The sequence below is a fragment of the Littorina saxatilis genome, linkage group LG17, assembly GCF_037325665.1.
Source record: "Littorina saxatilis isolate snail1 linkage group LG17, US_GU_Lsax_2.0, whole genome shotgun sequence".
NCBI classification, from domain to species: Eukaryota; Metazoa; Mollusca; class Gastropoda; order Littorinimorpha; family Littorinidae; genus Littorina; species Littorina saxatilis.
Window position 1 is genome coordinate 47,014,069 of NC_090261.1, and position 23,461 is coordinate 47,037,529.

The 23,461-nt window shown below is 42.6% G+C and overlaps 2 protein-coding genes across 3 annotated transcripts in view; one reads left to right on the plus strand and one right to left on the minus strand.

Annotated features, from left to right (window-relative positions):
• Positions 1 to 122: 122 nt before the first annotated feature.
• Positions 123 to 2,780, minus strand: LOC138953511 (large ribosomal subunit protein uL11m-like). Its single transcript, XM_070325344.1, has 4 exons — positions 2,609 to 2,780; positions 1,592 to 1,687; positions 1,275 to 1,368; positions 123 to 871 (listed from the first exon to the last, which is right to left on the minus strand). The coding sequence occupies exons 1-4, from the start codon at positions 2,747 to 2,749 to the stop codon at positions 609 to 611; spliced, it is 594 nt and encodes a 197-aa protein (XP_070181445.1). The 5' UTR covers positions 2,750 to 2,780; the 3' UTR covers positions 123 to 608.
• Positions 2,781 to 7,222: 4,442 nt separating this feature from the next.
• Positions 7,223 to 23,461, plus strand: part of LOC138953513 (splicing factor 3B subunit 2-like) — a 29,235-nt gene continuing 12,996 nt past the window's right edge. The window contains exons 1-16 of one of the 2 annotated variants that reach the window (XM_070325348.1): positions 7,223 to 7,366; positions 9,474 to 9,524; positions 9,993 to 10,014; positions 11,369 to 11,520; positions 11,887 to 12,084; positions 12,606 to 12,726; positions 16,507 to 17,768; positions 18,182 to 18,311; positions 18,976 to 19,103; positions 19,555 to 19,673; positions 20,142 to 20,220; positions 20,658 to 20,786; positions 21,439 to 21,522; positions 21,800 to 21,874; positions 22,375 to 22,527; positions 22,943 to 23,092. In XM_070325348.1, coding sequence (XP_070181449.1) covers positions 9,519 to 9,524; positions 9,993 to 10,014; positions 11,369 to 11,520; positions 11,887 to 12,084; positions 12,606 to 12,726; positions 16,507 to 17,768; positions 18,182 to 18,311; positions 18,976 to 19,103; positions 19,555 to 19,673; positions 20,142 to 20,220; positions 20,658 to 20,786; positions 21,439 to 21,522; positions 21,800 to 21,874; positions 22,375 to 22,527; positions 22,943 to 23,092 — 2,808 coding nt within the window. In that variant the 5' untranslated portion in view covers positions 7,223 to 7,366; positions 9,474 to 9,518. The remainder of the gene's footprint in view (positions 7,367 to 9,473; positions 9,525 to 9,992; positions 10,015 to 11,368; positions 11,521 to 11,886; positions 12,085 to 12,605; positions 12,727 to 16,506; positions 17,769 to 18,181; positions 18,312 to 18,975; positions 19,104 to 19,554; positions 19,674 to 20,141; positions 20,221 to 20,657; positions 20,787 to 21,438; positions 21,523 to 21,799; positions 21,875 to 22,374; positions 22,528 to 22,942; positions 23,093 to 23,461) is intronic. The other variant, XM_070325347.1, reaches the window with a different exon arrangement.

Genomic DNA, 23,461 nt, shown 5'->3' on the forward strand with positions numbered 1-23,461 from the left:
ACACTCTTTCTTTCTTCCTTTTGCTCTGAGCCAAAGGGGAGAGGTTTCTGTAGCTTGGCATATTTGGAAGGTTGAGCATGGGTAATCAAAACACTACAAAACCACATGTATGAGACTAAAAGGATTTTTGGTCAGTGATTTATTTACAACAATTGAAAGTGATCCGAACACATTTTTCAAACACAGACTGTCTCACATTTTGCAAATAGTAGCATAAAAACCAAACACCTTGCATGTAGATGTATTGACCAAATTGCCACACGATAGGTGCAATATCTGTGCATTCACTGTCTCGCATGTCCAGGAAACTTCCAAGGAACATGTCCAGTTTCCAGTTACTGACATGCACATACAGGTTTCTTTGTCCGAAACCTAGTTTTAGAGCAATACTACAGCGTTTTCTGAAAAACTGAAATTTTGTATTTCCATATCATATATTCCAAAATGCATCTCCAGTTTACATCCACAATAAATGCAACACTTGTAAAATGTCAGCTTATTCTATAATTTCATTTACAGCAACAAACAAACACAATATCCTTGCACAACACTCACAAACACAAACGGTTTACTCAGAAAACATTCTTTCACACATAACCGACAAGACTCTACAATCGTAACATCTTGGCTTGCCGCGCTTCCTCCAATTCTTTCTCCTGCTGTTCCATAATTTCTTTCCTTTCTACCAAGAATTGGCCGTAAGTTTCTCCCTCCAAATGAGGCACCACCTCAATCCCACATGTGTGAGCAACGCCTATCACACGCTTACAAACTTCCTGGAGAGAAATGTTCTCAAAGGCTGGGTCCTGAGACTTGATTTGGGCGATTTCGTAGACATGTTTCAAAGACACCCTGCCAGAGATTTCTTGGCCTGAAAACAAGAAAAAATTGTACACAAGCTTTCAAAACACTTCGCCACATCATTTTTGGCCTGGGAATCAAATCCTGGCATTCCTTTCATCGTTTTTCTTTTCCATCAATGAATGTGAATTTTGTTTTTAAAAAAGAACAAACAAACAATAAACAAGCAAACAAGCTTATAGTTCTAGTTTACCAGTAAAGTTGTAACATGCTTCCATCAAACATCTACTGAAAGCATAATATCTAACTAATACTAATCGATCATCCAATTTAATCAATCAATCACCAACAAATTAGAATTAAATATTAGCTCATCGAAGAAGGCTACAAAAAGAAGATCTGAACATCATTTTAGTTTTTACAAAACTAATTGAACAGATTAAACATCACATCAGTTTGAAAAAAAGGAATACCTGGTTTCATTGCTCCTTTTTTGACACCTGCAGCCTGCTTTAGGAAGTATGTGACAGGTGGGTTGTTGATGTGCATATCAAAACTTCTGTCAGGCTGCAATAGATAGCAGAGAGTGGCATTTTATACATTTGAAACGCATTTCTTTGTTTTGACCGGTATGAAATCAGCAACAACAACAGCAAGGATATATATATCGTAATATTTTAAATCAAGGTGAAACAATTTTTGGTTTTGTTACTGAACTAATTTAACAAATCCTGTCAAGTTTCACAAAGAAATCAAATGAAAAGACAACAGATACTGAAAAGCAACTTACATTAACCTTAATACTTGTTGGTAAAGGGATCCCAGGCCTGATGGTGCCGGTCTTCTCATTAAATTCCTTGCAAAATGCTGCAATCTGGATCTGTCGCTGAAACATAGAATTAAAACTTTATGTAAGTGCACAAAATAGGAAGTGTGGGAGGGGGCAGGAGTGTAACAACAGTACTTCTTTTTAACAAGAGCTTCTTTATTAATTTTTTTTTTATTACATGTACCAATATCTATTTTTCTACAGAACCCAACCATATCCCTTTATCTATATATCCTCAGACCTGAATTTGTTCTTGTTTTTTTCCCTACATCCTTGGACTTTTTAAATTGAGTGCAAGACAGGTTTTTTGTGCTGCATCATATTGCTGACTGTCACATGTACAGTGCACTATATGCAGTGTTGTTCCCATAGCACTAGCAGTGACCAAAGACTGGGACCTGAGAACAACACTGAATATGCATCACATAACTGAAATGTTGAAGCTTTAAGCAATCCACTGTGCTAATACAGGATAATATATATATAAAACAATTATCTATCTGACTGACCGACATCAAAGTATATATATATCAAAGATCAGTGACAGTGTGGCAAGTACTGAAGTAGTAAACCACATGACAATATTCGCAATGCACAGCACAACACACAGTGCTACATACAGTTATCAATAAAAAAAAAACACACACACAACTAAAGCCACAATTTTGATCCACTTCTGGGTAATTTTTATCCAGAAAAATGGCAATCTTCTTACATACCTAACCTCCTGAGCAGTTTGTCGCCACAGTAATTAAATCTGAAATCTTCACTCTTCTTTTAGTATGTGATGTCATTTCCACGGAATTATATCAGGAGATAGCCAGATAAAAATGTGTTGGTCTACTCTGATCATAGCAAAATCAGAACACAAGCAAACGGTATTGCTTTTCTCAAAACACGGCCAAAACAGCGTCTGCTAGACTTGGAGGTCACCGGTTTTAGTTTGTTCTCATGTCTGAACGGTAGTATAATACCAACCTGTCCAAGTTGTGGACCAAGAGGAGGAGCAGCTGCTGCCTGTCCCGCGGGAATTGTGACCTTCATATGAGGTGGGTGACTGACTTTCTCAATTGCTTTTTTCACCACTCGGGCACCTCGCCGTGCTCCACGGGCAGCCATGTTGGTTGAGAGCGGTCCGACTAAACTACGCGCCAGCACGCGCTAGCACGCGCTAGCACGCGCCAGCACGCGCCAGCTTGAACCATAGCACTTATATACTTTATTTTTATATTTCTAGTTAGTTCATCGTCCATTCTCACATAATACAAAATTTCAAACTTCAATGATAAAAAATACGGAAGTTATGACGAGTTTAAGGAGAGCTAATGCACTACTCTCAAATCCGACGATTGTCGGACATGGAGCCACGGCCTTAGCTAGGATAGCTCTCCTATAGATAACGCGTCTTAGCTATCGTAAATTTTATCACTGAAGTTTGAAATTTTGTATAATGTAAGAACTGACGATGGAATGACTAGAAACATACAGATAAATTATATAACAGCTATGAATCTCAGTAGCGTCCACTTAAATTTGGTAGCGCGCAGTTTTAGTCCGGATTTTGTCGGATTTGAGAGTAGCGCATTAGCTCGCCTAAAACCCGTCATAACTACTGAAATGTTCAACACTCAAGCTTGAAATTTTGTATTATGTAAGAATGGACAATTAACTATATAGACTATAAAAATAAATTATGTAAGTGTTATGGATCACCGGGTAGCGTCTACTTCAAAGTGGTAGCTTGCAGGCTGTTTAGTCAATGGCGGAAATCGTCGGATTTGAGAGTAGTGCATTAGCTCTCCTTAAACTCGTCATAACTTCCGTATTTTTCATCATTGAAGTTTGAAATTTTGTATTATGTGAGAATGGACGATGAACTAACTAGAAATATAAAAATAAAGTATATAAGTGCTATGGTTCAAGCTGGCGCGTGCTGGCGCCTAGTTTGAAGTAGAGTGATCCATAACACTTACATAATTTATTTTTATAGTCTATATAGTTCATTGTCCATTCTTACATAATACAAAATTTCAAGCTTGAGTGTTGAACATTTCAGTAGTTATGACGTGTTTTAGTCGAGCTAATGCGCTACTCTCAAATCCGACAAAATCCGGCAGTGACTAAAACTGCGCACTACCAATTTTAAGTGGACGCTACTGAGATTCATAGCTGTTATATGATTTATCTGTATGTTTCCAGTCATTCCATCGTCAGTTCTTACATTATACAAAATTTCACACTTCAGTGATTAAAAACAATGTCGGATACGGAGTCATTCGTTCGAACACAGTCAGTCGGATGCAGAGCCACTCATTCCTCTGTGTGTGTGTGTGATCCATAGCACTTACATACTTTATTTTTATATTTTTTGTTAGATCATCGTCCATTCTCACATAATACAAAATGTCAATTTTCAATGATGAAAATTACGGAAGTTATGACAAAACTTCGACATTGACTGAATACAGACATTAATGCATACCAACTGCACAACCACTTTGAAGCAGGCACTGCCTTGACCTGTATCATTTATGTTACTTTATTCTTTAATTATACACAATTTCAGCTCCATAAATCAAAATGGTGATGGTTGTGTTGGATGATAGCAGAACTGCTAGGATAGTCTCAACTTCAAAGAACTTAGGACCAGCATTAGTTATAATTATACAACACGAAGCCGGTGGCGATCTGTCGGCAACTATTTTCAGTGAAGTATTTGAGCAGCAACAATGGAAAGATACGTCAGTCATGTATTTGCCATTATGTCAAAGAAGGGCGTTGTTGGGTTTTTTTTTCGTCGGAAAGGGTTTGAAGTTTTTGAGCATAATTATTATTATTATTTTATCATTATTATTATTATTATTATTATTAATATTAATATTAATATTATTATCATTATCACTATTATTCTCATTACTAATGCACATTAAGTGCGCTCACCCCCCCCCCCCCCCCCCCCCTCCTCCCCCCCCCAAAAAAAAAATCTTTGTTTTCTCCCTCTTGTCTCTGTACCTGTGTCCTTTTTATCTTTCACCATCTCTCACAAATAACACCAACCACACCCCACCCCCACCCCCACACACACACACACAAAGTTAACACACACACATCTCCTCTCTCTCTTCTGGTCTAGTTACTGTGCCGACTGTGTGTATGTCTTCGGTGTTATCTTCGTGGGTTTCTTTGTACGTCTCGTTCTTAACCCTTCATCGAACGATGCACTGTATGTAAGTGCCGTCCTCACAAAGAGGATTTCTAACCTGCAACTCATCGAAATCGTATCCTAGTCACTCTTCTTTACATCTACACCAAGATAAAGGGAGGTAAAGCTAGCTAACTCCTGCACTTTTTGATTGTTTTGCCATGCTATACAACTTATTTTAATTTATTTTTTAATCATTTTTTTAAATTAATTTTACTAGAACGGTAGCATATCAACAACATTCGGCTTAAAAAGGCTTGTTCATCCTGTGAGGACGCAAGACTTCAAGTTTTTCCAAATAAATACATGCTGAAAAGTATGTTGTTTCTTTGCCCTGTGAAGTAATGAACATGTCCATTGTTCTGTGCTGCAAAGTGCAGAATGTCATTTATTTCAAGTTAACTTTGATATGCTACTCGGAACATGGCGATATGCTCATTTGCACCTCGTGTCCATGGGTGTATCGTCGGGGCTTCCATCCCCAACCGAGCGGGTCCCCAGGTGGTGGATAGGGGAACGGCCCCAGGGGGGTCAGCTGCGAATCAGAATAAGCAGCCAAACGGGTAGCGTTCACACACACACACACCGTGGCACACAGAGGAATGACTGGCTCCGCATCCGACTGACTGTTGGAACGAATGACTCCGTATCCGACATTGTCGGACATGGAGCCACGGCCTTAGGATAGCTCTCCTATAACGCGTCTTAGCACTTATATACTTGATTTTTATATTTCTAGTTAGTTCATCGTCAGTTCTTACATTATACAAAATTTCAAACTTCAGTGATAAAATTTACGATAGCTAAGACGCGTTATAGGAGAGCTATCCAAAGGCCGTGGCTCCATGTCCGACAATCGTCGGATTTGAGAGTAGTGCATTAGCTCTCCTTAAACTCGTCATAACTTCCGTATTTTTTATCATTGAAGTTTGAAATTTTGTATTATGTGAGAATGGACGATGAACTAACTAGAAATATAAAAATAAAGTATATAAGTGCTATGGTTCAAGCTGGCGCGTGCTGGCGCGTGCTAGCGCGTGCTAGCGCGTGCTGGCGCGTAGTTTAGGCGGACCCGTTGAGAGTTGTGTCCCTTGCCACCTGCAGGTCTGACTAATTACTGCGTGACCACGCGCGATCCCGCCGCGCGACCTCAAACTAAAGCATTTACATGTAATATAAATGAAAAATAAGGGAGTTGTAATGCATTTTTGAAGAGATAGCGAGCAAAAGTGAAAGCACCGGATTTCTGTCACATCCGACCATGTCCGATTTGGTTTTAGAACACACGCGACCCGCACAAACTAAAGACGGTGTGCACGGCGGCCAGTGCCGAGTGTGTGTGTGTGTGTGTGTCAGTGAGTGTGTGTGTGTGTGTGTGTGTGTGTGTGTGTGTGTGTGTGTGTGTGTGTGTGTGTGTGTGTGTGTGTGTGTGTATTTTAGAATGATTAGCATCAGAAAATGAAGAAGAATGAGATCCTTTTCTTTGGAAGGCATTCAACACAAACCTTCATGACGGTCACGACTCGATTCAGTGAAGACTGAGAGACTGAGAGAGACTGAGTCGAGACTGAGAGAAAGAGAGAGAGAGAGAGAGAGAGAGAGAGAGAGAGAGAGAGAGAGAGAGAGAGAGAGAGAGAGAGAGAGAGAGAGAGAGAGAGACTGAGAGAGAGACTGAGAGAGAGAGAGAGAGACTGACTGAGAGACTGAGACTCGAGAGAGACTCGGAGAGACTGAGACTGAGAGAGACTCGAGAGACTGAGAGAGAGACAATGACAAAGACAATGACAATGCCGGACAATTCTTTATTTTACGAGGGTAACAGAATAAGCATAGGTATACTTTTTTGCATCTGGCCCTCACCCTAAAGATCTTTAGGGACTAAATCTACTATAATAACTAGTATAATTAGTGAAATAGTATAAGTTTATGTACATAAGCGCATTATATAGAAACATTGTAGTTTATAAATGTTTATGACTAGGTGCAAAGCAAAAATTAGCAAATCAAATTAAAGTCTGAATAATGTACATCAACTCTGCAAGACAATGAGTATTGTCTCGGTGCAGAACATCATAATTTCGAGAGAGACAGACAGACAGACAGACAGACAGACAGATAGACAGACAGACCAATTCCCTTATTTTTCATTTCTATGGGTTAAAACTTGGTGCAACGTGAGAAAATACTGTGAAGATATTACACGTGTATGTAAATGCTTTAGTTTGAGGTCGCGCGGAATCGCGCGTGGTTGTGCAGTAGTTAGTCAGACCGCCACCTTTACCATGTTCTCGAAAGACCCGTCAGAAAGAAGTTAACTACAAATGTAAATTATAATAATGAAACTAAATACTTTCATCTTTGAGTGTAACACAAATGTCAACGAAAATATTTGTTTGCTCCTTTATGAAGAATTCATCTGTTTTGGGAACATTTTACCCGAGGTAAGGTAAAGCAACATGGCGGACTTCTCATGCTGAGTCGGCGTACGAAGATCGTCGGACTTGTATTGAGTGTATTGTAGTGATTGAGACAATGTGAGTATGGTTACTGAATTGTGCATTGTGTAAGCAACGTGCAACAGAACACGATGAACCGTAAATGCAATGTCTACCTAGAGATGAACGGAACACTAAATGGCATTGGCAAAGCAGCCGAGCTACTAATAATGTCATGAAGTGTCGCAGTAATCGTAGTCGTAGTTAGTAGAATAACTGAATAAACTGTACACTAAAAATAGGCTAAACATATCACACTCACAGACTGAAAGACTCGAATATATAAGAATATCCAGTAGTTTTTACTGTTTAGAAGTAGAACTGTGAATAAGGTGTTAAATTGCAGCGGAAAGAGTGTACCTCATGTAATGTAACTCTCTATTTCTGTTTCTTGTTGCCTTTTCTCTTTCTTACTAAACCCTTACATGTACTTCTTTTATTTTATTCTCTTCTTCTTCATTCCAAAGCTTTTGAGTGGTTTTTCAAATATCTAAGATCGCAACAACCATCTAGGTCAATCACCACAGTCCCTCGGCCAGTCATCACTGAAGTGAATGCGTCTGCCAACCAAAGTACCATTACCAAGCATGTCAAATTACTAATACATGTAGTACTACTACTAGTCTAGGAACAGCATTTATCAACCAACTGCAATGCATACACGATTAACATGCCAACAAAGTAATAATTTTTCAGTTATGACAAAAGAAAACTCTGCTTTGCATCAAAATGCTTTGACAGTGGTAACAGTGACATTGCAGTACTGAGTTAACTCAGTAACTAACACCTGATCCAGCGATTTGCATTTTGTATTCTCTCGCTTTTGTCGGTCGCTCATGATAAATGCTATCGAAATGATGAATGTCTTTCTTTCTGAAATTACTCAATCTTAGTATGAAGGCTGTGGCTATATATCCACGGGTCCGTGTCTCTAGACTCGATGCTATATATCCACGTTACTGACGTCATCGTACTCAAGGGACGCTACTCTCGCCTTATATTTTCCTGCTTTCGGTTGGGCACTTTAGTTCACTGACTTCAGCTGTCAAATTTTAAAAGTCAAAATTCCCTTTTATTTTTAGATAACGAGTTAGACTCCATGAGTTTGTTTGTTTGTTTGTTTGTTTGCTTAACGCCCAGCCGACCACGAAGGGCCATATCAGGGCGGTGCTGCTTTGACATTTAACGTGCGCCACACACAAGACAGTAGTCGCAGCACAGGCTTCAAGACTCCATGAGTGGAATACAGGGTCCAAAGTTCGATCAGCAGCACTTTGAAGGGGAGGAGAGGGGTGTTTATGTGATAAAATGTAAACAAAGCCGGCTGCCGTCCTACCGTTGTGACCGGTGAAAATTGCAGGAGTGCATTTTTGTTGCAATCTCGGCTTTATCAACGAAATGCTTTGTAGAAAAGAAGAGTAGAGCAAAATAAAAGAAAGGAAAGTTAAGAGGGGAAAATAAAAGTGAACAAATTTAAAAAAAAAAAAGACTGAGGCCAGGCTCGAACTGGAGGTCTCACGGACTGTTTGGCAAATCACTATCGTCTGAGCTACGGAGACAACGTGTCCGTTAAGGGAAAAATAGGAATCTATATTTTGTGCGATACTCCTGATGATTGCTTTTGATCTCGACGAACTTTTTGAAAGTTGCACATTAGTGCACTCCTGTAAGGCTTTCAGTTTAGTTTGCAGGTTGTCAAAAGAGTTGATTGTTTTGTGGTAAGAACAAAATGGTGCTTGATAAGAGTGCCAACGCGAGGCTTTTCGTGCGACGATGACGTCAGTAACGTGGATATAGCTTGGGGACTAGAGACACAGACCCGTGGATATAGCCACAACCTAGTATGAAATTGATATCTAGAATTAAAAACCTTTCTGGAAAATAAAGTCAGACCACAGTTCTTTGTATAACTTGAAAACATGTATCTTTTAGAACGACTCATCGGTTCTCGGAAAAAGAGATCTCTGTTTGAGTGTTTCTAGAGTTTGCAGTTAGTGCCAGTTCTCGAGCCTTGGCCATGGCCATTTTCTGTTGGTGGAAAAGGAACCTCATAGTCTTACTAGTAGTACTAATTTTACAAGTCATAATCGTTTGATTCCTTTTACATTCACTGATTCTGTCAATATTTGATTTTTATTGTCGACAGTTGGGAGTTTGCAAGGTTGAAACAAGAGAGCTGGTCAAGCTTGAAATGTCGGTAAGTATTGCAAAATGTCACAAACAGGCACACGCGCGCACAAGCACACCCTTGTACACACACACACACCCACACTTGTAGTTGTAGGTTTGTATAAATGTGTTCGATCACACTCTTTTAAAAAAATGTGCTTTTTTTTAATTTATTTTTTATTGTCTGAAATGTTAATGAGGAAGTATCCTTGAAATAGAGTTTATTAATATTTAGAGTAATTTGAATCTCGTTCTGTATTTTTAAGAGCTCACACATGAAAATAATGTAAGCAGACTTGATTTTGTCTTAAAAGTTAAATGTAAAATAAATACAAATTTTAACAATTGTTTTAGCAGGGAATCACAGCAGGCTTATATTTATAGTTTATTTATGTTTTTTAAGAACAGAGTGTCTATTCACCGCCACTGAATAAGTGAATGCTTAGAAACTATATGAGATGGATTCATCTTTTCTTCTTTATTTTTTTTTATCTAGGCACCTACAGAACAAGATGAAGGTAAGTTGAAAGAAAACTTTATTTGTTTTGAAGATTTTGCATTAGATTATGTGTTTAGTAAAGTAGATGTTACTAGCAATGACACATGAAATTTTGAAATTAATGGTTGAATGACAAGAAACACACCATTTTAAAGAGATCAAAATTCTGAGCACATAGCAATTTGTTTTATTTAAATCGGTGCAGTAGTTCGCGAGATATGGTCATTTTAGTTCGAAATCGCTTTGCTTTGAGCGAGCCGAGATCGCAACCTCTTCAGGCTTTTGATCGGCCGAGTTTCGCATTTTTCGGGTCCAGTTTTGCGCAGCATAATCGCTGGGATTAAGTCATTTCTCGCTCGATTCTTTTGATTTTTGGCTTAAATGAAACAGAAGTTCATGTTTTATAAACTGCATTTGAACCGTGTATGCCGATGGAAGTTTTCAGACCAAATTTTAGTGAAACTCACACGAGTAATGTTCACCGTCATGCTGACGGAGATGTAGCTTCCGGTGGGTCGCGTTTTTTTGTATGGGAAAGATGTAAGGCTTTCTCTGATTGGTTGCAAAATATCACAGCCCTCCAATGAAAATTACGGTATTCCGAGCAGTTTGAAATGAACTGGTCGTCTGCTAAGAGTGACGCGAAAATGGCCGCGAGAGGCAGTGAAGACGAACACGTACTTTCACACTCAAAATATTCCAAAACACATCTTTTATTAATTTCATACAGTAAGCTTTGTTTTTGAATCATTTCTTTATTCATTCCTTTTTCATTTGATACATAATTTGTGACTCACAAACATCAATTATGCCAATTATTTTTCACTCAAAGTGAGAAGAAAAAAAGCCTTTTCACTGTGTCCTCAGTTGACGCTGGGCGATGTGGCAATGCTAATGTTACTGATTTGATACTTTGTTCCTAGTTTAAGACTACGTTTAAAAAAAAAAATGAACTGGCTTTGTCTTATAAATTATATACATGTACATTTCATTAAATCATTTACCCGTTGGCTTTTTTATACCATAGCTTGTCACATGGATGTATTTTCCACACACAACTGTGAAGTACCTATTCACACAAACTCTTATCTTTCTATCCGCTTTGGTGAGAAACACATGTCTTGTCCACCTGATTAAAAAGGAGATGTACTTGTGCCGAGCAGTGATTAGCCAAATCTTTCAAATCACCACACGCTGTATGATGCTGTTTTAGATTTTAGAACAGGTTGTATTCGCAAGATGGCTGATCAGTATTGGAGAAAAAGAAGCTAATTATTTGTGCATATGCCACACGCCCTCCAATTTCATTAACAGCGAGTTTTCAAATGCGTCAAATATGCGAAAATCGTGCTTGCATGGAATCCCTTTCTCAGATTTTGCAGGCGATGGGGACGCTAAGGCCAACCTGGACCAGGAGTTGGCCCGCAAGGTGGCGCTGCAACAGCAGATGTTGGAGAGTGAACGTGACCGCCAGAAAGAGGCTCTGGGTTACCAGCAGTCGTTACTGCTGCAGCAACAACAGCAGGTTTGTACAATTTTAGCGTCTTCTTTTCTTAACATTTATACAGTCCAAGAAAATCCTCTTGGTTACTTATAATTCAGTTTGTTGATGTATTTATGTTGTTCTTCATATGTAAAGCAGACACCCTGTACAAATGCTAGTTGGAAACAAAATGATTCAGAAATTGTAATAGGCCTTTATAACACTAGTACATGATTAACAAAGAGAGGGGGGGGGGGGGGGGGGGGGGTGTTGCAGAATTTGATCATGCTTCTAGATCCCCTAGCCTGCTTGAGGATTCACGCCTTCTACCATGTCTAATCAGATGACCCTCATTCTTTTTCTCCCAAGCTGAACCCTGTGTATGATTGGTAAATGTTATCTTAACAGATGACGCAGCCGGTACCCCCACCACCACCTCAGATGACACAGCCCGTGGCACCACCACCAACACAACCACCCATACAGCCTCCACCCCAACCCATCGCTGTGGCACCCCCACAGCCGCAGCAGACAGACCTGATGATGAAGGCGCTGCAGCAGCAGCAGATGCTGGAGGCAGAGAAACAGCGTGAAGCACAACAAAAGGTACTGGTTGCTACTTTTCTGTGTGCTTTGGTGATGGAGACCTGGGGTTTCTAAAAGCTTGCTGCCCAACCTGAGTCAAGCCGAAGCAGGGATCAAAGTTCCCATTCCAAAATCAAAAATTCCTGATGATTTCATGGTGGTTTTATTGATTTTCAGACTGTATTGGGTGTCCAAATGACATTGCAATACTTGAAAAAGTCAGTTACTTAGTCTCTAGGCAGATTTTCCTGCTTTCGAACGTTATTAACTTTGATATGAATTCACCTGCACTGATACGCTGCTAAGAATAAGTGGGAAAATACCTTCTGGTACATGTTTGATGTAAACAGGATGTTGTTTATCAGGTAGTTTGAGAGATAAGTAAATCCATAAGAAACGGTTAACATTTTGATGTAAAATTTGTATTTTGACCAGACAATTACACAAGCAATTATGTTAACTGAAACATCAAAAAGAGGCAAAGACATATACATTTAAAATCATGACAGTGATGCTGACAAGTGTTTTATTTCTTTTTACAGTTGATGCAGCAGCAGCAGCTAGCCCTGTTGGAGGCCCAGCGCTCTGAGCAGCAGAAACGTATGATGATGGAACAACAACAGCAGCAGCAGCAGCAAGTTCCACCATCTTCAACACCACAACGTGAGTTTAACTGAAACTTTTGATAAAGTTAAATCCCACCTTGGGGTTATTTCCAAGTACATGTAACAAATAAATGAAGATAGAAAAGTGGAAAAAAGGGGATGAGTAATGCAGAAGAGTTTTTGCAAAACCCAAATAGATTTTAGGGGTCAATTGTTGAATATGGTGTATCACTGATGCAGCAACGTTTAAAAAAACCTGACAGAAACGGTTGATTAAATTACATATCTTATCCCAATTCACATTGAGCAATTTACTTCAGTTTAGTGCTAGGACGCTGAAAACTACGCTCACCCTGGTAAGGTGGGGAAGTAACCCTAAAAATAGAACGGCCTTGACGGTCACATGACAACGTCAGGTCAAGGCTACCTCCCAGCATGCTATGCTCACGCGTGCTCTCGCCGCCATGTTTGTAGTCATTCTACTCTTCAGCGACGTTGGTTGGGGACGTGTTTTGGTTTACACTCGGGCTATTCTTTAGCCCACTGCTTCTTGGCAATACCAACCCTGGTCACACGTCTGTATCTTAGCTTTTGTGTGAGATTTTTGCAGTTTTTGACTCACAAGGCTTCAGGGGGCAGGCGCCCAGTTTTAGACTTGTCTCCTGTGAACAGATTTCTGAGACAAATCAAGTTCACAATGGAGACGCCAGCGTCAGTCAGAGACGCACTCAGGCCGGGAGACTGGGTGACGTTGATCGATCTGACAGACGCATACTTTCACATTCTCATGCACTTATCAGACCGGAAATGGCTGAGATTTCGGTGGGGAGAGAGAGTGTTTCAATTCAAGGCCCTTCCCTTCGGCCTATCTCTTGCGCCTTGGATTTTCACGATGGTGGTACGCCAGCTGTGCGCCCTAGTCAGGCAGCAGGGCGTACGACTCGGGGCTTACCTCGACGACTGGCTTATCCTCAATCAGGATCGAGAAGCATGCAGTGCCCATACGCGGCTCATCCTGTGTCAGGCTAACGAGTTGGGTTTCTCGGTAAACCAAGCCAAGTCGGAACTTACGCCATCCCAGACCTTCACGTACCTGGGAATGAGGTTCGATACGGTAGATTGGGCAGTCCGCCCCTCACAGAGGAGGATAGACAAACTGCAAAATCTAGTGAAATCTTTAGCGTCACAGAAGCAAGCTCCGGTCAAGGTGCTGGCATCAGTGCTTGGTCAAATGGAATCCATGGCCACACTTGTCCCTCTGGGGGAGTGCACAAGAGGCCGTTTCAGGCAGCTTTGAGTTCGGTTTGGAACCCCTCCTCCCAGGGATGGCAGGTCTCGGTTCAGCTAGAAAGCTGGTTTCAGCAGACCACAGATCAGTGGCTAAAACCATGGGTCTCACAGGGAGTTCTCATCACTCCCCCTCCCCCAGAGGAGGATTTGTTCACAGACGCTTCCCTATCAGGCTGGGGTGCTCATCTCTCTCACCACACAGCCCCAGGCACGTGGACAACAGGCCAAGCCCTCTCACACATCAATGTTCTCGAGATAGAGGCTGTAGCCCACGGTCTTCAGAGCTTTCTGTCACTGGTGGCAGGCAAGCATGTTTGTCTTCATACAGACAATACAACAGTTGCAGTCTACATCAACAGGCAGGGCGATTCTCGCTCTCACACACTGTCTCTCAAGGCATGCCAAATTCTGAAGTGGTGTCACCAGCATCAGATAAGGTTGTCAGCAAAACATCTGCCGGGGAAACTGAATGTTTTGGCAGACTCTCTCAGTCGATCCTCGAAAGTACTCCATACGGAGTGGACGATCACCCACCACGCTCTCCAGTGGCTATGGGTTCAGGTGGACAAACCAATGGTCAATCTTTTCGCAACCCGGTTTTCAAGGAGATTACCAGTGTTCATATCCCCGTTTCCGGACCCGGAAGCCTGGAAAGTGAATGCACTGGAAGTCGACTGGACAGGACTCACGGCTTACGCTTTCCCACCATTCCAACTTCTCGGAAAAGTGCTGAGGAAAGCAGAGTTGGAGCAACCATCCCTGGTTCTGGTCGCGCTGATGTGGACGAGTCAGCACTGGTTTCCGGATCTCCTCCGCTTAGCAGAAGGTCCTCCCATTCCTCTAAACCTGGAAAAGGGAGAATTACTGCAACCACGCACCGGCATTCAGCATGAGAACCCACAGTCCCTGCTCCTTCACGCATGGAGACTGTGAGAAGATCCCTGCTCCGGTCGGGTGCCTCGGAAAGTACCTTTGATTTGGTTCGTAAAGCGCACAGGGATTCTACGAGCTCAGTGTACGCTTCATATTGGACGGCTTGGGTTAAATGTTGTGCAGAGAATCAGGTCAATTCTGTATCCCCACGTTCTATGCAGGTAGCTAACCACTTGTCATGGTTAGCAGCTCAGGGCAGCTCCCCCTCGTCTCTTCGAGTCAGGCGTTCTGCTATTTCGGCTACGTTGAGGCAGTTAGATCACAACATTAATCTCAGCGGCGTTATTGCTAGTGTCCTAAAAGGTGCGTCAATAGGTTTTGCTGGAACCAGAGCCCCAGTTCCTGCATGGGATCTCTTCCTTGTTCTAGAATTCTTAAGATCGCAAGATTTTGAACCATTGCAATCAGCTAGTCTAGCTAATCTTACTCGTAAGACACTTTTGCTCGTTCTTTTGGCCACCGCAAGGAGAGGTAGCGAAATTCATGCTCTCTCAGGCTCATCCAGAGACATAGCTTTTGAAAAAGATGGTTCTATCACTTTACGTTTTAGGCCGGAATTTCTAGCCAAAAACCAGAGGCCTGATCAAATTTCCCCCATAATCAGAATTCTTCCTCTTTACAAAATTCTGGCTCCAGGGGACCCCGATATGTCTAACTGCCCAGTTCGGGCTCTTACCAGTTATCTGTCTCGCACGGAGCCTATCAGAGCTAAACAGCAGAGGCTGCTTTTCCTATCTCTGAACACGGCATAAAGACATATCTAAGGTAACTCTTTCTAAATGGATCTCAACTCTGATCAGACAGGCATATGAGTGGTGGCACAGAAAGAAAGGGGGGGGGGGGGGCAGACAGTTCTCCCTCTAACGTCGGCGAGGACGCACGAGGCAAGAGCCTGGGCATCCTCCTTAGCTGTGCTAAGGTCAGGAAGATTGTCTGAAGTCCTTGATTCTGCCTACTAGAGATCTGAGGATGTTTTTATCAACTTTTACCTGCACGACATTTCCAGTGCGCGGCAGGACGGTACCAAGGCTCTACCAGCGTTGGTAGCAGCAGGGCAATTGTTGCCTAGCTCATAGGTGAGCATCCCACCACCTTAATTAGCAATCTGCTATATGTGAATTGGGATAAGATATGTAATTTAATCGAAAATTTTAATAATAAATTTTCATTTGATTAATATACTTGCCCAATTCACATAGTGAAGTCCCTCCCGCCTGCCCCGCTTTAGTTCCCCTAAAAATTAGAGGGCGCTTCGAGCGAATGACCACAAACATGGCTGGGAGGTAGCCTTGACCTGACGTTGTCATGTGACCGTCAAGGCCGTTCTATTTTTAGGGTTACTTCCCCCCCTTACCAGGGTGAGCGTAGTTTTCAGCGTCCTAGCACTAAACTGAAGTAAATTGCTATATGTGAATTGGGTAAGTATATTAATCAAATAAAAATTTACTATTAAAATTTTGGATTTATCTACCTGCACGCTTTTTCACTGACCCATTGTATAGTTGGAGGCAGAGAAAGCCCAGCGAAAGGTACTGGTTACTACTTTACTGTGTGATTTCTCAAAGCTTGCTGTCCATACGGAAATATTAATGCCCCTGAATGTGTCTGCTTTCAGCTGGAGGGCCCCCTGCTCCACCTCACATGCTGCCCAGCATGAGCGGCGGACCTCCACAGCCCCCTCCCTCCCAGCCCATGGTCGCCCCACCCCAATCTCACCCGGGCATGCCAGGCGGCCAACCACCCCAAGTTGCCCCGCCCATGCACATGGTTCCACCCCCCATGTCCCAAGCCCCACCCCCCATGTCCCAGCCTCAGCCAGGAGGTCCCCCACCCAGTCAGATGCAGCAGGTGATGGCGCCTGGACACATGCCGCCTGGTCAGGGGCCACCTCCGCCTCAGCAGAATCAGCAACAGGGCCAGCCTCCCCACATGATGTTCCCGCCGGGCCAGGGACCGCCCCCAGGGCAGGGCCCACCCCCTGGCGGCCCCCCTGTCTCTCACCCAAACCTGGGCCCGCCAGGAACACAGCCACCCATGTCTCAGTCCTCGGGGATGCCGCCCCACATGGGGCCGGGCCCGGACCACGGCATGAGGGGTGGACCACCTGGGCCACCCATGGATCGCGGGCCACACCCTGGAGGCCCTGGAAGCGACATGGACGGCAGGGGGATGGGTCACATGGACCAAGACATGAGGCGAGGGCCCATAGACCAGGACATGAGACGGGGAGACCAGGACATGCGCAGAGGTGACCCTGACATGAGGAGACCGGACCAGGACATGAGGCGGCCAGACCAGGACATGAGACGAGGTCCTATGGACCACGACATGCGCAGAGGTCCGATGGACCACGACATGCGAAGAGGACCCATGGACCGTGGACCTGACAGAGGACCGATGGGAATGGATCGAGGACCAATGGGAATGGATCGAGGCCCGGACAGAGGTCCGATGGGGATGGATAGAGGTCCCGACAGGGGACACATGGGAATGGACAGAGGCCCGGACAGGGGACCAATGGGAATCGACCGAGGCCCGGACAGAGGACCAATGGGAATGGACCGAGGCCCGGACAGGGGACCAATGGGAATGGATCGAGGTCCGGATAGAGGACACATGGGGATGGATCGTGGTCCAGACAGGGGACGCATGGGGATGGATAGAGGTCCGGATAGAGGACACATGGGGATGGACCGAGGCCCTATGGGAGATGACCGTGGTCCTAAGGACATGGACCGAGGCCAAGGGGGCAACTTTGGACCACCAGGCAGGGGTATGATGGGAAGACCTGGACCAGGCAGAGGAGGACCGCCTCCCCCCATGCAGCATGGACCCAGGGGACAGGGACCTCCAGGAATGGAGCCCAGGCCACCACAGGTAATGCTCTTGTTTTCCAAACACCTTTTTTAAGCAGGTGCATCGATGCGTGTGTCTATGTCTTGAGCTGGAATTATGGTAATGTGCCGGAAATAAATGAAACTAATAGAAGAGAAACCAACCATGGAATGCCTTTTGTGGTTCTGGAAAAGATTTCAGGCAAAATATTGCTATATTGCTGGAACTGTCTGACTTGTGAGGAGAATCAGCATTGAGTTTATGGAAAGAAAAGGCCATTGTTGCAGAGTGGAAATCGTAATCCTTGAATTCAAATCTTGCATCAATCATAGCATCACCATGGAATTCCAAAATATTGAAATTTAGCAATAAGTTTGTGTTTTCTTTGTGAATGTCACAGACATGTTGTTGCAGGCTAAGCTTGGCTCATTTGTTATTTTATGTTTTACGTACAGCATTCAGGTCCCCCTGGGCCCCGTGAAATCCGTCTGCCTCAGGCACTGGAGAAAGTTCTGGAGTTCAAATCGGTGCGCGCTCAGGAGATGGGGCTGGACGCAGAAGATCCTGAGGATGCTGAAAATGAAGGTGGAAACTGTCTTGATTTCTGTCTTGCTTTAATTTACTCCTTCCTTTCTTTCTGTGTTATGTTTGTTGTGTTTGAACAGGTGTTCATTTTCTAACTGATTTGCCTTGACTTTCGCATATCAACACCTCATGTCCCAAATAGTCACAAGAACTTAGGACAAAAATACCAATTAGTCAGTCTTGACTTTCGGTACTTAACACTTTCTACCCCAGCTATGTTGGCCAAGTTTTTTTTAGCCGAGACCAGCTGTACTGCAGCAGGTCACTCAGAATTGTAGTAACTGTGTATCAACACGCTGGAATGCAGACGTTAAATGGATGTTACAGGAAGCGACTGAAGCTAACAGTCTGAGCGGATATATTCGTACCTGGTCAGATAGAGCCATATGAGTGGGTACGGATATATCCGTACCTGGGAGACAATGAGTTAACTTGATGAACTTCTTTTCATTGCCACCTTTTGTTCTGATTAAAGGAAAGGAGGGGGGGGGGGGGCGGCAGAAACAAGATAACAGATTTTCAATGCAATGATGTCTTTCTTTCTTTCTGCAGAGGAAGGAGGTTTATAGGTCCTCAAGGACGTTTAGTGGTACAAATTAACAATGTACACTGTTGTACTCCTCAGTGCTTTTGAAACTCAAATTTGTGTTCAATTCTTTTGCAGAGAGTCAGAGGAAAAGCCGAGAAGTAGAGGTGGAAGAGGAAGACGAGGATTTCCCAGGGGAGGATGATGCTGTCATGGAAGAGGAAGAAGGGGAAAAGGAAACTCCGGTCAAACCTGCTGGCAAAGAGGTGATTTTTGTCATGCTTCCAGTCATAGTCATACACACACGGTACAATGCAATACAAATATATTGTCTGATTGATACAAACAGAACATTTTATTTTGGATCGTCACACAATGTAAATAACAGTCAATTAAATTACATGGCATACAGAAAATACAGCTTAGTACTCAAATCTCATTTAGTCACGTTACATGTACATTTTGCACGGAAGTAAAGTTAACTGATTTAGAGTAAGTCCTGAAAAAGCTGTTTCACCCTTCAGCAAGTTTCGCTGTGATTCGCAGCAGGAGTCTGTAACTTTTATCTGGGACAAATCATGTTGTAAAGAGAACTACAAATGAAACTTTCACTGTAGTGCAGCGTTTTGCATGAATGACTTCATGTGCTTGCCACTTTCAGCAGCAACCTCTCCCGTGTTTGTCTTACCCAACTGTGAAGCTTTTTGTCTGTCACAGTCTAAAAGCAAGAAGAAGAAAAAGAAGAAGAAGGCCAAGAAGAACCGCCAGGAGCAGCAGAAACAGGCACAGCAAAACAAGGAGCCTGAGAAGAATCCGGAAGAAGATGTTCAGATTGAGTGAGTGTTTGATTTTTCTTGCCATCTTTTTCACTGCTTGGATTTTATTATGCTATTATTGTTGCACTGAGCTGTGTTGTCTAGTTGTTTCACTGAAATTTGTAGAGAAACTGTTGTTCTCTGATTTTCTGATCTGAACAGCTGAGAGCGTAAAGTCCTTAAAAATAGGAAGTCTAAAAATGGAGGCTTAACCCTTTCACTACCTGTAGGACGTCGGCTGACATCCTGGGTAACTTGCTTGAACGGGCAACAAACCATTCAATAAACAACAACAGAAAAAGAAGAAAAAGAAAATGTGTGTGTGTAAAGTGTATTCATTTATGCATCAAGGGCACACTGTAAGTTGTCAATTTATGTCAAGGTAATGCTTTGGATACAAATATTTCTGGGCAGCAAACAGCGGTTTCCTTGCATCCTGTAGCAAATACATGGAAATTGTGATGTTTGATTCCTGTGTGGTGTTTGCAGGTATGTGCAGGAGCAGTTGGAGCTGGATCCATCAGACCCCAACTATCACACCTTTGCAAAAATCTTTGAGACTTTCAAGGTAAGTCCTCGTTAGGCAGCAAGATTAAGGTAGCCCGCCATATACATTACCGGAATATTAAGGTGAATCAGTATTTAAGATGCATTTTCAAGCTTAAAACTTGATATTTGGTGCAACTTGAAGGTGGGTGTACTGATGATGTATCTGAAAGTGAGGGTAGCCTGAGAAAAGTGTGTGTGTGTGTGCATCTTCTGTGACTCCTGACCATTTACAACAAAGCATGGTGCGCTGTTATGGGCTCACTTTCTGGTGAAGCTGGCACAAGAACTGTTATTCCTTAGTTATTTTGATCATTGACATATGTTGATGAAGTACTTGCTGCAGTGTTTACTTTGTTGACAGGAAGCTGCATGTTTGAACAATGTCAGACGACTTTATTTGTTTTGCCTTTATGCTCTTGATGTTACTACATGTTTTCATCATATTGCTCCCTGCAGATCACAGAAGCTGAAAAACCCAAGGACAAGCTGGATGAGAAACGTGAAGCAGAGAAACTGGCAGAGAAGGCCCCAGCCAAACCCAAAGCCTCCGAGGATATGGATTCTGATGATGACGATATGGATGAGGTATTATGTTCTTTTTTTTAGGGGTACCTTCGTTCCTTCCAAACACCATACACAAGGGACAATAATAAGTAAATGAGATTTGACAGCTTTTGTTTGGAGCCTCGTAAAGAATCAAACTGAGGTTTTCATTTTCAGCTCTCATGTATCCAACTCAACTCAACTCAACTCAAATTTATTAATCCATATGGAAATTAAATTGTAACAATACTCATTTCCAATCAAAAGAATAAGAATACATAATAAAAAAATAAATAAAAACATCATAAGTGAGTATGATTATTATGAGTATGATCACAGTCTCACTAACGCAGTCATCCGTCAAGTCAAGTCTGCCATCACACAACTCACTCACACAACAACAACAGCAACAGCAATACAATTTAACAAAAACCATAATTCCAATAACAAAAAGACGTCCAAGAGTCCACCTCCACATTCACGCACACACAAGGTATACAAAGCACCACATGTCGACTAGACATTATTATTGTAAGTTATTTGTGTTGTTTGTTCACTTTAAAGGCCTGCAGAATGAGGTACTTATCAACATTCTGTGTTGTATTTTGTTAAACGTTCCATTCGTTAAGGTTCTTGTTTTTGGAGGGGTCTTGTAATATTTGTAGTAGAACTTACCCTTTGTTCCCTGTTGCAGAACAAGGATGAGGATGATGCCAATAAAATCTCTAAGAAAAAGCTGAAAAAGTTGACTCGACTCAGCGTTGCACAGCTCAAACAGGTGAGCCAGTGTTTCTGAAGGTGTGCTTGTATGTTAGTCTTCATATGTGCGTGTGCCTGTATACGGGCATGTCTGTGTGCATGTGTAAGTGTCTGCATGTGTATGTGAGCACATGAGTGTGTGTGTCCGTGCTGTTTGTGTGTGTGTGTTGTTGGTTGCTTTTTATCAGAGTTCTTTTTCATCCTACATGTTTTTGTGAACTGATTGTTGTAACATATCTCATTGATTAACCGGTGATACATTAAATGGTTTTCTGTGTGTGTGTGTGTGACTGTAGTTGGTGACGAGGCCGGACGTTGTTGAGATGCATGATGTCACAGCCAAGGATCCACGTTTGCTGGTGCATCTCAAGGTATGTAGCTTTTCATATGAATCTTTGTATAAGGTGTGAAGTACAGTCAAACCTGTCTGTAGCAACCACCCAAGGGACAATACAAAAGTGGTCGTTATGGGCAGATTGTTGTTTTCGAGAGGTGGTCGCCAGGGCAGGTTCGACTCTACCTGTGTAGGTTCAAAATGAAAAGTAAAACGGTTAAAAGGGATGAAATACAATAGCACAGAGAAACATACGGTAGACTTTCACAAACTGTAGACGTGTACACACTGTAGACTTTTACAGTGTCCCATAATCTGCTGAATGCTACCTGACATGCTGTTATCATTGCAGGGACCATCTTGTAGCCAAGAATCTGTCCCAGTGCCTTAAAAATGTTGTCAGACATAAGTTGCCTCTTGAAGTTTATATCAGAAATATCTTTGACATATCTTACCTCTTGAATTTTATGTTAGGAAGTACCTCAACTCTCTGAGTGATATCCATTGTATAGTAACGTGCTTGTTGTGAATGTTCAGGCCACTCGCAACACAGTTCCGGTGCCACGCCACTGGTCGTACAAGCGTAAATACCTCCAGGGGAAGCGTGGTATTGAAAAGGCTCCCTTTGAGCTGCCCGACTTCATCCGTGCCACTGGTATTGAGGACATGCGGGCTGCTTTACAAGAAAAGGTGGGTTGACAGGAGGAAGAGTGCTAAATATGTGTAAAAGGTTTGTTTTTATAGCAGGGGGGGGGGGGGGGGGGGGGGAGGAGGAGGAGTATAACAAACTGTGGAAAAGTGTTTGTATTTTGGGTAGTGTATTTACACCATTTATTTGATTAAATTTTTGTTGTTGTTGCTTGTACAATTATCTGGTTGGTTTTCTTTTATTGGGGTGAGGGGGGTGCGCAAAATACACATCCAAACACTTGTGCAGATCACATAAGTGTATGGACAGGCCGACTTGTGCATGCACAATACCTGTCTCCAATGAGCACTGCAGTACTGTATAGCAGCTGACTTTGCCCAGGTAGAAAGCAAGCCAAATATTCATGTGAGAAACTTGACAGGACTGTGAAAATGACTGAATGACCTTCTCATACAGGAGGAGGCGAAGAACCTGAAAGCTAAGATGAGGGAAAAGGTGCGTCCCAAGCTGGGCAAGATCGACATCGACTACCAGAAACTGCACGACGCCTTCTTCAGGTTCCAGACCAAGCCCAAGATGACCATTCATGGCGACCTCTACTATGAGGTAAATTGTTCACTTTGGATGTTCTTGTCTAGAGTGTTTATATTTATAATGAAAACTGAAGTCGTTGGTGTGTGCTTTAATGCTATGTCCACATATGCATTGCTTGTTAGGATATATTTTGAACCTGTGGGATAGAAAAAAACTGTCACATTATTATATGCATATCCTGAATGCCCAAGGATCCTAAATCTGAGGAATTTGTACAGTTACCGTATTTGACGGATTACAAGACGCACCGTTTTATAAGCCGCACCCCCGACTTTAAAAAAAACAACATTGGGACGAGCCACGTATAGGCCGCGTCACTATATAAGCCGCCGTCGAATAAAATATAATCACATCGTGTCAATCAATCAAAACAACCAGGCA

What these genes read in the sequence shown, in the direction of transcription:
- LOC138953511 (XM_070325344.1), bottom strand. Translation starts at nt 2,749, where the DNA reads ATGGCTGCCCGTGGAGCACGGCGAGGTGCCCGAGTGGTGAAAAAAGCA. An exon ending in CAACAAGTATTAAGGTTAAT is followed by an intron (nt 1,369 to 1,591) that starts GTAAGTTGCTTT and finishes TATCTATTGCAG; the next exon opens with CCTGACAGAAGTTTTGATAT. An exon ending in AAAAGGAGCAATGAAACCAG is followed by an intron (nt 872 to 1,274) that starts GTATTCCTTTTT and finishes TCTTGTTTTCAG; the next exon opens with GCCAAGAAATCTCTGGCAGG.